This window comes from Pezoporus flaviventris, unplaced genomic scaffold, assembly GCF_033815535.1.
Source record: "Pezoporus flaviventris isolate CSIRO_AGI_PZ_B2104156 unplaced genomic scaffold, CSIRO_AGI_Pfla_v1 ptg000844l, whole genome shotgun sequence".
Taxonomy (NCBI): domain Eukaryota; kingdom Metazoa; phylum Chordata; class Aves; order Psittaciformes; family Psittacidae; genus Pezoporus; species Pezoporus flaviventris.
This window is the reverse complement of record NW_026893389.1, coordinates 722-19094: the sequence shown is the minus strand read 5'-3', so window position 1 is coordinate 19094 and position 18373 is coordinate 722. Positions and strand designations below refer to the sequence as shown.

Below are 18373 nucleotides of genomic sequence, written 5' to 3'. Positions count from 1 at the left end.
GAGGGGGTGCAAAAGGGATGCAGGGGGGTGCAGGGAGGACGCAGGGGGATGTGGGAGATGCAAGAGGGACACAGGAGGGAGGAATGGGGGTGCGGGGGGTGCAGGGGGGGTACAGGAGGGATGCAGGGGTCACACGGGGGGGTGCAGAGGTCACAGAGGAGGGATGCAGGGGGGGGACAGGAGGGATGCAGGGGTCACACAGGGGTGCAGGGGGGGTGCAGGGCTCATTCAGGGGGTGCAGGGGGGGGTGCAGGGGTCACACAGGGGTGCAGGGGGGGTGCAGGGCTCATTCAGGGGGTGCAGGGGGGGTGCAGGGGTCACACGGGGGTGCAGGGGGGTGCAGGGGTCACTCAGGGGTGCAGGGGGGTGCAGGGGTCACTCAGGGGGGGTGCAGGGGGCTGCAGGGGTCACACGGGGTGCAGGGGGGTGCAGGGCTCACTCAGGGGGGGTGCAGGGGGGATGCAGGGGTCACACAGGGGGTGCAGGGGTCACACAGGGGGTACGGGGGGGTGCAGGGGGTGCAGGGGGGTGCAGGGGTCACGCAGGGGGTGCAGGGGGGGTGCAGGGGGTGCCAGGGCCGGGCTGCGCTGCCCCCTCCCCGCAGTCCCAGGCAGGGGGGGTTGAACCAGCACAAAGAGCCCCACAGAGCCCAACCCCCCCCCGCTGGGCCGCCCCCAGTGGGGATACCGGCACCGGCGGGGGAGGTGCACCCAGTGCAGCCCAGTAACACCCAGTGCAGCCCAGTGTATCCCAGTGTACCCCAGTACAGCCCAGTACAGCCCAGTGTACCCCAGTACAGCCCAGGAACACCCAGTGCAGCCCAGTGTATCCCAGTGTACCCCAGTACAGCCCAGGAACACCCAGTGCAGCCCAGTGTACCCCAGTGCAGCCCAGTGTACCCCAGTACAGCCCAGGAACACCCAGTACAGCCCAGTGTACCCCAGTGCAGCCCAGTGTACCCCAGTACAGCCCAGTGTATCCCAGTACAGCCCAGTGTATCCCAATACAGCCCAGTGTACCCCAGTGCAGCCCAGTGTACCCCAGTACAGCCCAGCGCAGCCCAGTACAGCCCAGTGTACCCCAGTAGAGTGCAGTGTATCCCAATACAGCCCAGTGTACCCCAGTACAGCCCAGTGTATCCCAGTACAGCCCAGTGTATCCCAGTGCAGCCCAGTGTATCCCAATACAGCCCAGTGTACCCCAGTGCAGCCCAGTGTATCCCAGTACAGCCCAGTGTATCCCAGTGCAGCCCAGTGTATCCCAATACAGCCCAGTGTACCCCAGTAGAGTGCAGTGTATCCCAATACAGCCCAGTGTACCCCAGTACAGCCCAGTGTATCCCAGTACAGCCCAGTGTATCCCAGTGCAGCCCCGTGTACCCCAGTAGAGTGCAGTGTATCCCAATACAGCCCAGTGTACCCCAGTACAGCCCAGTGTATCCCAGTACAGCCCACTGTATCCCAGTACAGCCCAGTGTATCCCAGTGCAGCCCAGTGTATCCCAGTACAGCCCAGTGTATCCCAATACAGCCCAGTGTACCCCAGTGCAGCCCAGTGTACCCCAGTACAGCCCAGCGCAGCCCAGTACAGCCCAGTGTACCCCAGTAGAGTGCAGTGTATCCCAATACAGCCCAGTGTACCCCAGTACAGCCCAGTGTATCCCAGTACAGCCCAGTGTATCCCAGTGCAGCCCCGTGTACCCCAGTAGAGTGCAGTGTATCCCAATACAGCCCAGTGTACCCCAGTGCAGCCCAGTGTATCCCAGTACAGCCCAGTGTATCCCAATACAGCCCAGTGTATCCCAGTACAGCCCAGTGTATCCCAATACAGCCCAGTGTATCCCAGTACAGCCCAGTGTATCCCAGTACAGCCCAGTGTACCCCAGTACAGCCCAGTGTATCCCAATACAGCCCAGTGTACCCCAGTAGAGTGCAGTGTATCCCAATACAGCCCAGTGTATCCTAGTAGAGTGCAGTGTATCCCAATACAGCCCAGTGTACCCCAGTAGAGTGCAGTGTATCCCAATACAGCCCAGTGTACCCCAGTACAGCCCAGTGTACCCCAGTACAGCCCAGTGTACCCCAGTAGAGTGCAGTGTATCCCAATACAGCCCAGTGTACCCCAGTGCAGCCCGGTAACACCCAGTGTCTCCCCGGTGACGCCCAGTGTCTCCCAGTCCCTAGGGAGCAGGGGATCCCTGTACGTGTGCCGTGTCTCCCTAGGGGCGCAGGGGTCCCCACACGGGTGTTGGGGTCCCCAGGGCCCCCCTGTGGCTCCTGTGTCCCTGTAGGGGTTGTGGGGCCCTATAGGGGTAAAAGGGGTCTCTATATGAGCCCAGGGGTCCCTTTACCGCCTCAGGGGTGCATGGGTGCAGAAGGGGTCCCTAGGGATGGGGGAGCTGCGTGGCTGGACAAAGGGATCCTATTGCGGCGCCGAGGACCCCATAGAGCTGTATGAGGTGTCCCTATACACATGGAGGGGTCCCTATATGGGTGCAGGGGGTCCCTACACAGGTTGGGGGGGGTCATTACAGAGATTTGGGGGTCCCTTAAGGCTTGGGCCGTCTTTTTATGGTTTTGGGTCCCTGAATAGTTTTGAGGTGTCCCTGTATGGTAGGGGGGGGGGTCCCTATGTAGTTGGGGTCCCTGTAAGTTTTGGGGGGGGGGGGTGTCTTTGTATGGCTTCAGGGGCTCTCTGAACTGTTTCATTGGGGTCCCCATGTGTGTTTGGGGGTCCGTGTGCAGTCGGGGTGTCCCTGTGTGATTTGGGAGGTTCCTGTATGGCATTTTGGGGGGGTCCCCGCGCGGTTTGGGGGTCCGTGCGCCGTTTGCGGCTGTCCCATAACGTTTGTGGGCCCCATACGATTTCGGGGGTCCCACACTGCTCGCGGGTGTTTCCATCCCCCCCATTCCAGGATCCCTCTGCCCTTTTAGGGGTCTCGGGGTCGTGTCCCCCCCCCCACTCCCCGCAGAATCCCTCCGCGCCAGCAGGGGGCGCTGTGGCGCCGTGCAGCGGCCGGGCCGCGCAGGCTCGGGTGATCTCGCTTGTTCCGGCGCCGCGTGGTCAGCGCCGGAGCGGGAGCAGAAGCGGGCCCGGAGCGGGAGCGGCGGCTCCGGTTCCGGTCCCGGTCCCGGCCCAGGCCCCGGCCCAGGCCCAGGCCCAGACCCCGGCCCAGGCCCCGGCCCCGCCATGTGGTTCATGTACGCGCTGAGCTGGCTCTCCCTGCTCATACAGGTGGCCTTCGTCACCCTGGCTATCGGTGAGGCCGCAGCCTCCTCCCGCGGGCTATCGCGATATGACGGGGGGATGAGGGGGTGCCCTGGAGGTTGGGGGTCCCATGGGTGCCCACAGAGACCTCCCCCCCCTCGAGGTTGGGGTCCCATGGGTGCCCCCGGGGCCTCAGAGAGGGCCTGAGGTTGGGGGTCTCGTGGTTGCCCCCCCAGGCCTCAGCTCCTGACTTTGGGGTCCCCTGGGTGCCTCCAGCACCCTCGGGGTGCTCCGGGGGTTGGGGGGGCCTCTGGGTGCTCTGGGGGTTGGGTGGGCCTCTGGGGGTTGGGGTCCTCTGGGTGCTCTGGGGGTTGTGGGGGCCTCTGGGTGCTCCGGGGGTTGGGGGGGGGCTCTGGGTGCTCCGGGGGTTGGGGTGCCTCTGGGGGTTGGGGGGCCTCTGGGGGTTGGGGGGGCCTCTGGGTGCTCCGGGGGTTGGGGGGGGCCTCTGGGTGCTCCGGGGGTTGGGGGGACCTCTGGGTGCCCCCAGGAGCTCAGAGGGTGCCTGAGACTGGGGATCCCTTGGGTGGTTCGGAGGTTGGGGGTGCCCTGAAGGCCTCTGCCAGTGGGGGTCCTGTTGCTGCTGTTAATGTCCCGAGGGTGCCCCCGACATTGGGGTCCTCTGGGTGCCTCTGTTACCCCTTGGGGACCCCAGAAACTGGGGGCTCCTTGAGTGCCCCTGAGACCTCCGAGAGCCCCTGAGTCTGGGGGTCCCATCGGTGTCTCCGATGTCCTGCGGCTGCCCCAGATATTCGGGTCCCCCCTGCCCTCAGGCTCTTAGGCTGAAGCCAGCAGCCGCATGTGCCGCGCTCCCTCCTGTGTCCCCGCTCATCCCCACCTCCCTCCGCAGCGGCCGGGCTCTACTACCTGGCGGAGCTGATCGAGGAGTACACGGTTGTCACCAAGAGGATCATCAAGTACATGATCTGGGTAAGTCCCTGCGTGCACACACACACATACACATGGTCACCGCCGTCACCCCGGGGAGCTGGCACAGCACCCACAGCATGGGGAGCACTCGGGAAGCGCTTCCCTGGCCCAGCGCGGCTGGGGGGTTCCATTCGGATCCTTCCCGAGGGGCTGGTGCTGAGCGGGAGGTGCATGGCTTGGTGTGGTGCTGTCAGCACTAAAGCCACCTTGAGCATGGCAGGGTTCCTGCCTGTGCTGCTGCCTTCACCCCGTGATCACCTCCGTGGTCACCCCCGTGGTCACCCCCATGTTCATCCTCATGTTCACCCCTGTGTTCACCCCTGTGTTCACTGTGTTCACCCCTGTGTTCAGTGTGTTCACCCCTGTGTTCACCCCCATGTTCACCCCATGTTCATCCTCATGTTCATCCTCATGTTCACCCCAGTGTTCACCCCTGTGTTCACCCCTGTTCACCCCATGTTCATCCTCATGTTCACCCCCGTGGTCACCCCTGTGTTCACCCCATGTTCACCCCATGTTCATCCTCATGTTCACCCCCCTGTTCACTGTGTTCACCCCCGTGGTCCCCCCCGTGGTCCCCCCCGTGTTCACCCCCGTGTTCACCCCCGTGTTCACTGTGTTCACCCCATGTTCCACCCCGGGTTCCCCCCCCCCGGGTTCCCTTCCATGTTCACCCCCATGGTCACCCTGTGTTAACCCCCATGGTCACCCTATGTTCACCCCCATGTCCACCGATGTCCACCCCCATGTTCACCCTATGTTAACCCCCATGGTCAGCCTATGTTCACCCAATGCTCCCCCCCATGTCCACCCCCATGTCCACCGATGTCCACCCCCATGTTCACCCAGTGTTCCCCCCCATGTCCACCCCATGTCCACAGATGTCCCACCCCCATGTTAACCCCCCAGTTCACCCCATGTTAACCCCCGTGTTCACCCCACTTTCTCCCCCAGTTCTCCTCGGCCGTGCTGGTGGGGCTCTACCTCTTCGAACAGTTCCCTGGCTTCATGGTTGGAGTGGGGCTCTTCACCAACCTCGTCTACTTTGGGCTGCTGCAGACCTTCCCCTTCATCGTGCTCACCTCCTCCAACTTCATCCTGTCCTGTGGTGAGTGGGGCTGTCACCTCCCCATGGGTGCCACTGTCACCTTCCCATGGGTGCCACTGTCACCTTCCCATGGGTGCCACTGTCACCTCCCCATGGCTGACACTGTCACCTCGCCGTGGGTGCCACTGTCACCTCCCCCTGGGTAGCACTGTCACCTCCCCCTGGGTGCCACTGTCATCTCCCCATGAGTGCCACTGTCATCTCCCCATGGGTGCCACTGTCACCTCCCCATGTCTGACACTGTCACCTCCCCATGGGTGCCACTGTCACCTCCCCATGGGTGCCACTGTCACCTTCCCATGGGTGCCACTGTCACCTCCCCGTGGGTAGCACTGTCACCTTCCCATGGGTGCCGCTGTCACCTTCCCATGGGTGCCACTGTCACCTCCCCATGGGTGCCACTGTCACCTCCCCGTGGGTGCCACTGTCACCTTCCCGTGGGTGCCGCTGTCACCTTCCCATGGGTGCCGCTGTCACCTTCCCGTGGCTGACACCGTCACCTCCCCGTGGGTGCCACCGTCACCTCCCCATGGGTGCCACTGTCACCTTCCTGTGGCTGACACTGTCACCTCCCCATGGGTGCCACTGTCATCTCCCCATGGGTGCCACTGTCACCTCCCCATGGGTGACCCTCACCTCCCCATGGGTGCCACTGTCACCTCTCCATGGGTGCCACTCTCACCTCCCCATGGGTGCCACTGTCACCTTCCTGTGGCTGACACTGTCATCTCCCCATGGGTGCCACTCTCACCTTCCCATGGGTGCCGCTGTCACCTCCCCATGGGTGCCGCTGTCACCCCATCCCCGGGTGGGCTCTGGGTGGCAGCAGAGGTTTGCCTTTTGCTCCTGCAGCCTCCGTGCCATCCCAAAGGACTTTGAGCTTTGTCCAGGGCTTTGTCCTTGTGGTTTATGGTGGGGCTGTGATAAGTGGGGCTGGGCGGGGGGTGGAAACTGGAGTTTCCCAGCTCTGGTTGTGCTCCAGACTCCTGGAGCAGTGCTGTGGGAATGAGAGCCCCGTGTGCTCCCTGCAGAGCTGCTCTGGGTGCTCAGTGGCCAAAGGGCAGGAGGGGTTGGAGCCCCCCGAAAGACCCGTGAGTCCTTACCCGGGGTGTGAGCGCAGGCTGGGGGCACGGAGGGCTGGGAGGGTTCTGCCGTCAGGGGGAGCTCCTGGTTGGAGCAGGGAAAGCTCTGACACAAAAGCCCATCATTCCTGAGGAAAATCGCTTTCTGACACGTCCATGGGTTCACGTGGGAGCCTCGTGGAGCTCAGCCAGGCCAAGGGCAAGGTCCTGCCCCAGCGCTAACCCAGGCTGGGGTGGAGCAGCCCTGAGGAGCCCTTAAAGCAGCTCCAGGGCCTAAAGGGGCTGCAGGAGAGCTGGAGAGGGGCTTGGGACAAGGGATGCAGGGATGGGAAGAGGAGTTTGGGCTTCCAAGTGGAAGAGAGAAGAGCTGGGTGGGATACAAGGAAGTTCTCCCCTATGAGGGCGGTGGGACATGGGAAGGGGTTGAAGCTGTGGCTGCCCCATCCCTGGCAGTGCTCGAGGCCAGGTTGGACACAGGGGCTTGGAGCAAGCTGCTCCAGTGGAAGGGGTCCCCATGGCAGGGCTTGGGGCTGGAGGAGCTTTAAGGCCCCTTTGACACAAAGCATTCCATGGTTGCCTGCTGTGCTGAGCTGATGAGCAGGCAGAGCCGTGTCCCAGCCTGACCCCAAAGCAGATGTGGGCCGCAGCACCAGCAGCTCTGCCACTGAACCTGCTTTGGAGCTGCCCCTGCGAGCTGCGGAGCCTCCTGCGTGTTCTGTGCTGGGCATGGATGTGCCCTCACCCCTGCTCCGGGTGCTGGGCAGTGACACCTCAGGTGGCATCCAGGCAGTGACTCCCAAGAGCCCTAATGCAGGTTTCAGAGCGTGTCTGCGTGCAGCTCGAGCGCCTTTGCTGCTCCGAGCACTCGTGTAGGCAGGATCAGCATGGAGCCAGGGAATGGTTTGGGTTGGAAGGGAGCTTAGTGCCCCTCCAAGGGAGGCAGGGACCCCTTCCACTAGAGCAGCTTGCTCCAAGCCCCTGTGTCCCCCCTGGACACTTTGTTCTCCCATGGGGTAGAGAGCAGGGCTGTGTTTTCTGGAGCCGGAGTGGGTCTGGATCTGGTGGGGATGAAGAGAGGATAAATCCACGTGGGACACTGCCTCCTGCCTGCCCTGGGGCTCCTGGGCTGGAGCTGGGGTCTTCTTGGCTTGGCTGAAAGGCAAAAGCAGCTCCAGTCCCTGCCTCTTAAGAGCTCAGTGGTGTTTCCAGTGCGGGGGCCAGCGCTAACCCTCGTGTCCTGCCCGCGTTTCAGCTTCACTTGCTTTACACATGGCAGAGGCGGAGGAGCTGCTCCCTGCAGCAGCTGCTGACCCCCCCCCGGGGTGTGAGTGTGGGCTCTGTGCTTCTCTCAGCTCTGGGCAGCATTAGCAAGTGTGAGGCTGGGCTCCCCTGGGCCAGGGCGAGTAAAGCACCACCGGGACAAGGGATCTGGGGCTGAGCTGAGGGATGGGGCTCGTGCTGCTCACAGCCAGAGCTGTGAAAGTCTTTTAGCAGCAGCAGCAGCAGCAGCAGGATGCGGGTGCGAGGGGCTGAGCTCCCAGCAGGAGCTGCTCCCTCCTCCTGCAGCACCTTTGGGCTGAGCTGTTTCTGCTCTCTCCTTTGCAGGGCTGGTTATATTCAATCACTACCTGGCCTTCCAGTACTTCGCTGAGGAGTATTACCTGTTCTCTGAGGTGAGAGGCCTTTGGGAAGGAGTCAGTCCCTGCTCTCCCTGCCCAGTGGAGCTGCTGGAGGCTGGGACATGCCCTTGTGCTCAGGATGCTTCTCACAGCCCTTCCCTCGGGGCTCCTGTGCCCTCAGCACGGGAGCTGCAGCTTCTGCTCCAGGATGGGGCTTGGGGCTTCCTCAGCCACTCAAAGGCATGAAAAGCACTGGGTGCAAAGCACAGACTGCGCTGTTGTGATGTGCTAAACCCCAGGACAGTGGAAAACGAGATCATTTTAAATGTCCTGACCACAAATCCCTTCCCTTCTGGAATTGCCACTCGCTATTTTTATCTCCCTGATGCGCTAACTCTGTCACCATCTTCATGTGAAGGTCCAGGCTCACCAAAGGGGCTTGTCTGGCCCCAAAACAGCTGCCACTTAGTGCAGATTCTAAGAACCAAAGAGAAAATCTGCACCAAAGTGAGGACCCCCCAGGTTTTTATGCAGTTTAACCAGCGTTTGGGGGCACAGAGAGGCTGATGCAGCAGCTCTGCTCTCCCCAAACCCCAGTGGCCCTTCCTGGGCCAGGAGGAGCAATCCCAGGTCTTGCCTCTTCCTTTTACCCCCTGGGAGCGTGAAGGGGATTTCCTGGCTCAGAGCAGCCCAGCCAACATCCTGCTTCCTTCATTCTCGTTGGGAATTGTTGGGAGCAGTGGAGGCTTCTCCTGCATCCTTCCATGGATGCTCCTGGATGCTGTTTCTCCCCGTCCCAGCTCCACTGTGGGACACTATCTCAGCACCTGAGGCTTGGGAGAGGTTGAGGTGCAGTTCTGCCCCTTCAGAACCCTTTATCTCCTGGGGGGGTTCAGGGAGACACTTGGGGTACCCCATGGGCTGGGGCAGCAGCTGGGATGTGCTGCCTGCGCTGTGGCTCTGCTCTCACTGCCTGTGTCTCTGCCTGCAGGTTCTTGCCTACTTCACCTTCTGCCTCTGGTTAATCCCTTTTGCTTTCTTCGTCTCCTTGTCGGCTGGGGAGAACGTCCTGCCCTCCACAGTGCAGCCTGGAGGTGAGTGATGGCCTTCCTCAGGGCTCTGGGCTCAGCACAGCCCAGTGCACACCCCATTCCTGCAGCGTGGAGCAGGGGCAGGCTGCAGCAGGTGGGGTAAACCCTTCCAAAGCCAAGGCAGGGAAAAGGGTGAGGGGTGAGTGAGCAGAATGAGGGGTTCTTCCTGCTCCCCATCCTGCATCTCTCCTGTTGCTTTCTGTGGACTCTCCCTGCAGCTCAAAACAGGGAGCTCAGGATTTGGGCTCCCTGTCAGTGGCGTATGGGAGCGTCAGGTAGGGTAGGTGGAGGCAAACCAGAAACTTCCATGCTTTAAATGCAGCCAGATGGAAGCAAACCAGCAGCTTCCATGCTTTAAATGCAGCCAGATGAAAGCAAACCAGCAGCTTCCATGCTTTAAATGCAGCCAGATGAAAGCAAACCAGTCACTTCCATGCTTTAAGGGCAGCTGGATGGGAACAAACCAGCAACTTCCATGCTTTAAATGCAGCCAAATGGGATCAAACCAGTAACTTCCATGCTTTAAGGGCAGCCAAATGGGATCAAACCAGTAACTTCCATGCTTTAAATGCAGCCAAATGGGATCAAACCAGTAACTTCCATGCTTTAAGGGCAGCCAAATGGGATCAAACCAGTAACTTCCATGATTTAAGGCAGCCAAATGAAATGGGATCAAACCAGTAACTTCCATGCTTTAAGGGCAGCTGGATGGGAACAAACCAGCAACTTCCATGCTTTAAGGGCAGCCAAATGGGATCAAACCAGTAACTTCCATGCTTTAAGGGCAGCTGGATGGGAACAAACCAGCAACTTCCATGCTTTAAGGACAGCCAAATGGGATCAAACCAGTAACTTCCATGTTTTAAAGGAAGCCAGATGGGATCAAAGGAGCAGCTCCCGTACTTTGAAGGCAGATCATGCATTTCAGGCCCTGAAACCACCCCCATCCCAGGGTGCTGTTTGGTGGTTGATTTTGCTCCCCTTTATCTCCACAGACGACGTGGTCTCCAACTACTTCACCAAGGGGAAGAGGGGGAAGCGCTCTGGGATCCTCCTCATCTTCTCTTTCATCAAGGAGGCCATCCTGCCCAGCCGACAGAAGATCTACTGAGCAGGGATGCTGCCCTGAGGGAGCGGGGCAGCCCCAGACTGTGCAGGGGGCTGTGGGGCAGCAGCACTGACCCCAGGCCTCTCACTCCATCCCTCCTTAGTGTATCCCAGCGGGATTTTCCTGGGAAGAGCTGCTGGGAACGCTGGCACCGGGCACTGACTGCAGGGACCGGATGCAGAGGGAGGGTTCCATCCAGCTCCAGGACTGCGTGCAAGGAGGATGCTTGGTTCCAGCTGAGCACAAGGAGGGTCCAAGCTCCCCTCCCTGGCACTGCCCACCTCGCAGGGCTCTACAAGCAGGAGCTGGCACGTGGGGTGGTTTGGCAGCAGGACGTGCTCGCCGTTGAACTGAGGTTTACACAGAGCCATTCATTAAAGAGAGAATAAAGCGAGCCAAGTGTCCAGCTCCCCACGGATTCCCACTGGGAATGAGGATGCTGGTGTGTCCCGTCCCCCCCAGCGCTCTGTGGCTGTGGGGGGGTGACCTGAAGCTCTCAACCTGGTGCCTTGGGTGATTGTGGTGCTGGAAACAGCCGCTCCTCTCCTCTCTCTGGCCCTGGGAGTGTGTTTCATGGAGGGTGATGCTCTCCATGGGGAGCAAGACACGGAGTGAGTTCCTGCAGCTTCCCGTGGGTGTCATCCCTCGGCATTCCCGGTGCTGCTGCACATCCCAGGCCTCCCCCTTTCCAAAAGGGGGGAAGATCCGGATGATCACAGTGAGAAGGAGGTGAAGCTTTGCTCTTTGTTCCTTATAAACCCCCCTTTTTCCATGGTTTCACCTCCAGCCTGCGCCAGGCTTGATGTCCCTGTGGTACCCAGCAGGCAGGGCTTGGTGCTGCTCCTCTTTCATGGCTTGGGAAGGCTTCTTGAGGAATTCCTTAGGACCACGGCTCATTGTGGCCAGTTTTGGCTGATGGCAAAGGTGAGGCAGAGCCCCCCTGCCCCTGGCTGGGTGTGCTCATGGTGAGCTGAGAGGATGGGGTTTGTTTGAGAGCTGCTCCTCTAATAACGGCTATGGCTGAAGTTCTTCCCAGCGGCTGCTGCGGCAGCATCCCTGCAGCTCGCAGGGGCTGGGCTCCATCACACAAGGGCATCACCCTCTGCATTCATTGCTCCTGGGCTTTATGGGGTTAGAGAACCCCAGAGAGGAGAGGAGAGGTGTTGAGGGGACCCGGAGGTGCCCCTGAGGGGATGCAGGCGGGCGGGATGCAGGTAGCTTCCCCACAGAGCTCTTGTTGGGGGCTCGGAGAAGCGAAGGCAGAAGCACTGGAAGCAAAGCCGAGCTGAGGAGCAGCTCCTGGGCCAGCTGCTCGCAGCGCTGGGGCTGTAGTTTTGCTCCCAGGGCACACATGGGGGATGCAGGGAATGTCCCCTGTTCCCTGCCCCGGCTCCCCGCTGCCTGGGCCGGCAGTGGGGTGAGCCCGATGCTTTTGTCCCTTCCCTGAGGGACAGGGTTGAGCGTTCCTCGATCTTGGGAGTGCCTTCCCTGTGAGGGTGCTGAGGTTGGGAATGCTCCATCCCTGGCAGTGCTCAGGGCCAGGTTGGACACAGGGGCTTGGAGCAAGCTGCTCCAGTGGAAGGGGTCCCTGCCTGTGGCAGGGGTTGGGGCTGGAGGAGCTTTAAGGTCCCTTCCTTATCCATGCCCTGATTCCCTGATCCTACTGAAGCTGTAAGGTGATGTTTCCAGCCCGGAGGAGGGGATGGCTGCAGGGATGCTCCTGGCTGTGTGTTCACAGCTCCCCTCCAAGCTGCGCTTCACAGTTTCCATCGCCTCGGGCGCAGGCAGATGGAGCAGGGCTGGGGAGAGCCCAGAGCCACTGCTGGGAGCAGAGGAGGAGCCTTGGGCTGGGGATGAAGCTTGGTTCCTGCTCTCTGAGCATCCTGCAGGAGCCATGGCAAACTCGGGAGCAGGGCGCTTCCTGCGGGATGCAGAGCTCCAGGGCTGCTCAGGCAGTGCTGAGGATGCACGGGGGGAAGATGAGCAGCTTTAACGCCCCTCTGATGGAGTCTCTTTGATCCCTGTTGCCACGGCCTTAGCCAGCACGGATCACTGTGCTTTTCCAGCTGCCAAATCCCGTTTTCCATGGCTACGGCTTGTGGCCACGGGGTGTGGGAGCTGTTATGGACACCCGTTTCCTGGAGCGGAGCCACATCCAGGTAAATCCCGTTCCCTGCGTGATGGGAGGGAAACCCAAGGGACGGCTGAAGCTGGAACCCTGTGAGTATTGAAAGGAGGGGATGAGGAAAACCCCCCCTGTGGTTGCAAGGGGAGAAGGTGAGGCCGTGGGGGCTGTGAGGACCACGCTCGTCTCCTGCCTTAAGATGGGAGGTTTGGGGCTGGATTTGCTCAAAGCACCTCGTTCCCCACCCTAAACCCCGGGAATCCCGGGAGATGTGGTGGATAACATTGGAATCTCTCGTTATTCCCAGGGCTGGGCCAAGGATGCTCCAGAGCCCACCTGTGAAGGGTGTGCGAGGAGCTCTGCCTTATACAGGAGCTGGGATTACTCCTTTGATGGAGCACTTACAAGGTGAGCGTTAATGCAGAGCTGCCCCCCAAGCATCTCTGCCTGCAGAGGCTCCGGAGCAGCCTCATCCCCATCCCACGGGAACGGAGCCCATTGATTTTCCTGGGTGTTTGGAGGCTGCAGCCCCATGAGTGACAGAGCTGGGGGGTGACATTTCCAATGGCGCCAGATGGGGCCGTGGAATCATGGAATGGGTTGGGTTAAAGGGGCCTTAAATCCCATCCAGCTCCAAGCCCTGCCACGGGCAGGGACAACTTCCACTGGAGCAGCTTGCTCCAAGCCCCTGTGTCCAACCTGGCCTTGAGCACTGCCAGGGATGGGGCAGCCACAGCTTCAACCCCTTCCCATGTCCCACCGCCCTCAGAGGGGAGAACTTCCTTGTATCCCATCCAACTCTTCCCTCTTCTACTTGGAAGCCCAAACTCCTCATCCCATCCCTGCATCCCTTGTCCCAAGCCCCTCTCCAGCTTTCCTGCAGCCCCTTCAGGCACTGGAGCTGCTCTCAGGTCTCCCCTTCAGGAGCCTTCTCTTGTCCAGGCTGCCCCAGCCCAGCTCTCTCAGCCTGGCTCAGAGCAGAGCTGCTCCAGCCCTCGCAGCAGCTCCTCCAACCCCAGCTCTCGTCGATGGTGACCAGGGGGGTGCTTGCTGCTGAGTTCCTGCAGCAGCAGCCTCAGCACCCTCATGCTCAAAGCAGCTCATAGCTGGAGCACGAGGGGTTTCAGTTCCCCCTGAGCCTGCCTTGCGGCCGGGGCAGGACCAGTCCTGCCCGGAGCTGGGGCTCAGCCCCCATCGTCACTGGTGACATCGGGGTTTCACTTCCCTGCCCCAGGTCCCAGCTGCGCTCCAGGGTGCTGGCTCCCACCGGCCCCACGCCATGGCCTGGGCTGCAGAAGGCACGGGGCAGCTCACAGGTGAGGTCCCTTCCCTGCGCTGAAGGATGCGATGGGCTCACGCACGGGTCGGGCAGCCCATGGTGGGGTGGTTCTGGCTGCGACCGTCACCGTGGCCTCTGGGCTCACGGATCCTTTGCAAAGGGTGAAACCAGCCCTGAACTGGGCTTGGGGGAAGGGGGGGGTTGTTCCTCTGCTCAGCTCCATTGCAGGGGGGTGAAGGACCAGGGGGTTGTATTTAGGTGGACTGGCAGCTCCCATGTGTGATGTGCCTTTGTCCATCCCCTCTTGCATGTATCCATCCTGCCATCCATCCCTCCATCCACCCCTCCATCCACCCCTCCATCCACCCATCCATCCATCCATCTATCCATCCATCCATCCATGCATCCATCCATCATCCATCCATCCATCATCCATCCATCCATCCATCCATCCATCCATCCATGCATCCATCCATGCATCCATCCATCATCCATCCATCCATCCATCATCCATCCATCCATCCATCCATCCATCCATCCATCCATCCACCCATCTATCCATCCATCCATCCATCCATCCATGCATCCCTCCATCCATCCCTCCATCCATCCACCCATCCATCCACCCATCCATCCCTCCATCCATCCATGCATCCATTCATCCATCCCTCCATCCATCCCTCCATCCACCCATCTATCCATCCCTCCATCCACCCATCTATCCATCCCTCCATCCACCCATCTATCCATCCATCCATCCATGCATCCATCTATCCATCCATCCATCCATGCATCCATGCATGCATGCATCCCTCCATCCCTCCCTGTGCTGCTCAGTGCCCATCCCAGCTCCTCTTTAGGGTGTTTTCATGCTCAAAACAACTTCATCTCACAAGAGCCAAGGCCCTGGGGAGCAGCGTTTGCACATCCAAGCCCCACAGTTGGCACTGGGGTCCCTGTGCAGCTCCCAGTGAGGGCTCCTGGTGCCCGGTGGGTGCCATGGGGACCCCCCAGCCCATGCCAGCATTGCAAGGTCCCAGCAGCCGGTGCCTGGGTTACAAACTGGGGGGGATTTAGATTCCAGAGGGAATTCCCTGCCAGATTCCAGCTGTTATGGGAAGGGTCGGTGGCAGGGGCTGGATTCCTGCCTCACCAAGGGGGATGCCGGAGCACTAGGGGACAAGGGACCCGCATGCAGCCATGGAGCATCCCAGTCCCCACCACTGGGCACCACCCAGCGATGGTCCCATGGGGATGTGCTCCTCAGTGGGGTCTCCCCCCCAAACCATTCACCCCAGTGCCATGGGGCTGCTTCAGTGAGGGGAAGCTCGGTGATGCTGGGGGCTGTCCCAGTGTCCCCCCGTGTCCCCCATCAGCCAAGCCCATCCAGGCGCCTCTTGGCCTCACCAGCAGGATGCTCAGGGATGGCTTTCCCAGCACCTGGCAGGGATGTTGGCAGCGGGGGCATCACCAGCTCATGGGGCAAGGGGGGCTCAGCCCCTCTGCTCATAGAGCAGGGTGAGGAGAGCAAAGGGCTCAGGCACCTCCCGGGGTTCCTCCTATGCTGGGGACCTCCTGGTGCCTCTGGTTCCTCTGCAGCCATCCTGGAGTCGGGCAGCAGCGAGGAGGAGGAGGAAGAGGAGGAGGAGGAAGAGGAAGAGGCAGCCGTGGTGCAGGTACCGCTCCCAGCTTCCCATAGGGATACAGTGGGGGTCCAGCCCCGGCTCTGTGCCAGCGCGGCAGCATCCGGTGGCTCAGGGCTGGGTGCGAGCAGGGAGCCCGGAGCCAATGGAATGCCAGGGGAACGCTGTGCCAGTGCAGTGCCAAGGCGATGCCATGCTAATGGAATGCCAGTGCAATGCCATGCTAATGGGATGCCATGCTAATGGGATGCCAGTGCAATGCCATGCTAATGGGATGCCATGCTAACACAATGCCATGCTAATGGGATGCCAGTGCAATGCCATGCTAATGGGATGCCATCCCAGCAGAATGCCAACACAACACCTATGCAACACCCCACCAACACAGTGCTCTGCTAATGCAATTCCATGCCAAAACAATTCCACACCAAGACAATGCTGTGCCAAAGCAGTGCCAGGCCGACATAATGCCGTGCCATTGGAATACCATCCCAAGCCAATGCCATGCAACAGGATGCTGGCCCAACTCAATGCCATCCCAGCACAGTGCTGTGCCAATGCAATGCCATGCCAATGGAATGCTGAGCCAATGGAATGCCATCCACAGTGCTGTGCCAATGCAATGCCATGGCAATGGAATGCCATCCCAACACAACGCTGTGCCAACACAATGCCATCCCAATGCAATGCCATGCCAATGGAATGCCATCCCAACACAATGCTGTGCCAATGCAATGCCGTGCCAATGGAATGCCATCCCAGCACAGTGCTGTGCCAATGCAGTGCCATCCCAAGCTGGTGCTGTTCCACTGCAATGCCAGTGCAATGCTATCCCAACACAACGCTGTGCCAACACAAAGCCATCCCAAGGCAGTGCCATGCCAATGGAATGCCATCCCAACACAATGCTGTGCCAATGCAATGCTGTGCCAATGGATTATTGAGCCAATTCAATGCCATGCCAATGCAATGCCATCCCAGCACAGTGCTGTGCCAATGCAATGCCATGCCAATGGAATGTCATCCACAATGCCATGCCAATGCAATGCCATGCCAATGGAATGCCATCCACAGTGCTGCGCCAATGCAATGCCATGCCAATGGAACACCATCCCAACACAGTGCTGTGCCAATGCAATGCCATGCCAATGCAATGCCATCCCAGCACAGTGCTGTGCCAATGCAGTGCCATCCCAAGCTGGTGCTGTTCCACTGCAATGCCAGTGCAATGCCATCCCAACACAAAGCCATGCCAAGGCAGTGCCGTGCCAATGGAACTCCAGGTGTGTTTTCCCCCCACAGCATCCCCGCCATGGCCAGGAGCTGGGTGAAGCTGAGCAGCGCCTGGCTGAGCTGGAGCAAGGTGAGCCCCGTCCCAGCAGCGCCGCATCCTGCCCCGGTCCTGTGCCTTGGGGCGACCTCAGCCCTCCCTGGAGCCGGTGCTGATGGAGCCGGTGGGAGGGTGCAGTGGGGACCTGAGGTGGTGCCTGCATCCATCCCGCGCCCCTGCAGCATCCCAGGCGCTGCTGGCCGAGCTCTCGGCGCTGGAGACCGAGTTTGAGATCGAGCGGACGTGTCGGGAGCGAGCCGAGACCTACGCGGCGCAGGTGGGGCTGGGCTCCAGCACCCTGCCAGGGTCACCCTGCAGCAGCCTGGGGGTGCGAGGCTGCGGCTGCATCCCCACAGCACCCAGGGCAGCACCCACCTGGATGCTGCTGCGAGGGCTGGAGCAGCTCTGCTCTGGAGCCAGGCTGGGAGAGCTGGGCTGGGGCAGCCTGGACAAGAGAAGGCTCCTGAAGGGGAGACCTGAGAGCAGCTCCAGTGCCTGAAGGGGCTGCAGGAAAGCTGGAGAGGGGCTTGGGACAAGGGGAGGCAGGGATGGGATGAGGGCTTCCAGCTGGAAGAGGGAAGAGTTGGATGGGATGCAAGGAAGTTCTTCCCTGTGAGGGTGGTGGGACATGGGAAGGGGTTGAAGCTGTGGCTGCCCCATCCCTGGCAGTGCTCAAGGCCAGGTTGGACACAGGGGCTTGGAGCAAGCTGCTCCAGTGGAAGGGGTCCCTGCCCGTGGCAGGGGTTGGAGCTGGGTGGGATTTAAGGCCCCTTCCAACCCAAAGCCTTCCATGGCTCCATGATCCCACCCCAGGTGAAGCAGGAGAACAAGCAGCTGAAGAGGCTGAGCCTGGCCCAAGCAGCCCCTGAAGTTCTGCTCGAGGAGGTGCCCCCTGAGGAGGACCCTGACCCTGCCCATTGCTATGAGCAGCAGCTTGAGGGTGAGCCAGGGTGATCCCATCCCCACCCCATCCCCATCCCACCCCATCCCCATCCCATCCCCATCCCATCCCATCCTATCCCATCCCCATCCCATCCCCATCCCATCCCCACCCCACCCCCATCCCATCCCCACCCCACCCCCATCCCATCCCCACCCCACCCCCATCCCATCCCCATCCCATCCCTATCCCCATCCCACCCCATCCCCATCCCATCCCCATCCCCATCCCCATCCCATCCCCATCCCCATCCCCCATCCCCATCCCCATCCCCATCCCATCCACCGCCATCCCCATCCCATCCCATCCCATCCCATCCTATCCCATCCCCATCCCATCCCCATCCCATCCCCACCCCACCCCATCCCATCCCCATCCCACCCCATCCCCATCCCATCCCCACCCCACCCCCATCCCATCCCCATCCCCATCCCATCCCCATCCCATCCCACCCCATCCCCATCCCCATCCCCATCCCCATCCCATCCCCACCCCACCCCCATCCCATCCCCATCCCCATCCCATCCCCATCCCCATCCCATCCCCATCCCCATCCCATCCCCACCCCATCCCCATCCCACCCCATCCCCATCCCATCCCCATCCCATCCCACCCCATCCCATCCCCATCCCCATCCCATCCCCATCCCATCCCACCCCATCCCATCCCATCCCCATCCCATCCCCACCCCACCCTCATCCCATCCCCATCCCACCCCATCCCCATCCCCATCCCTCCCCATCCCATCCCACCCCATCCCCCATCCCATCCCCATCCCATCCCCATCCCATCCCACCCCATCCCCATCCCATCCCCATCCCCATCCCATCCCCATCCCCATCCCCATCCCCATCC

The 18373-nt window shown here is 61.1% G+C and overlaps 2 protein-coding genes across 2 annotated transcripts; both read left to right on the top strand.

The window, feature by feature from the left end:
- Positions 1–3165: 3165 nt before the first annotated feature.
- On the top strand, positions 3166–10484 carry LOC133264430 (protein TEX261). Its single transcript, XM_061444384.1, has 6 exons — positions 3166–3258; positions 4114–4193; positions 5148–5301; positions 7989–8056; positions 8994–9096; positions 10089–10484. The coding sequence occupies exons 1-6, from the start codon at positions 3189–3191 to the stop codon at positions 10202–10204; spliced, it is 591 nt and encodes a 196-aa protein (XP_061300368.1). The 5' UTR covers positions 3166–3188; the 3' UTR covers positions 10205–10484.
- Positions 10485–13541: 3057 nt separating this feature from the next.
- LOC133264431 (shootin-1-like) lies at positions 13542–17575 on the top strand. Its single transcript, XM_061444385.1, has 5 exons — positions 13542–13642; positions 15205–15281; positions 16551–16611; positions 16761–16855; positions 17392–17575. The coding sequence occupies exons 1-5, from the start codon at positions 13606–13608 to the stop codon at positions 17530–17532; spliced, it is 411 nt and encodes a 136-aa protein (XP_061300369.1). The 5' UTR covers positions 13542–13605; the 3' UTR covers positions 17533–17575.
- The last annotated feature ends 798 nt before the right edge of the window (positions 17576–18373 follow it).

Bases quoted from the DNA above. Each gene is read 5' to 3' on its own strand.
- LOC133264430 (XM_061444384.1), top strand. From the start codon at position 3,189: ATGTGGTTCATGTACGCGCTGAGCTGGCTCTCCCTGCTCATACAGGTG. The intron at 3,259-4,113 runs GTGAGGCCGCAG...CTCCCTCCGCAG, and splicing joins CTTCGTCACCCTGGCTATCG to CGGCCGGGCTCTACTACCTG. The intron at 4,194-5,147 runs GTAAGTCCCTGC...TTTCTCCCCCAG, and splicing joins TCATCAAGTACATGATCTGG to TTCTCCTCGGCCGTGCTGGT.
- LOC133264431 (XM_061444385.1), top strand. From the start codon at position 13,606: ATGGCCTGGGCTGCAGAAGGCACGGGGCAGCTCACAG. The intron at 13,643-15,204 runs GTGAGGTCCCTT...GTTCCTCTGCAG, and splicing joins AGGCACGGGGCAGCTCACAG to CCATCCTGGAGTCGGGCAGC. The intron at 16,612-16,760 runs GTGAGCCCCGTC...GCGCCCCTGCAG, and splicing joins CCTGGCTGAGCTGGAGCAAG to CATCCCAGGCGCTGCTGGCC.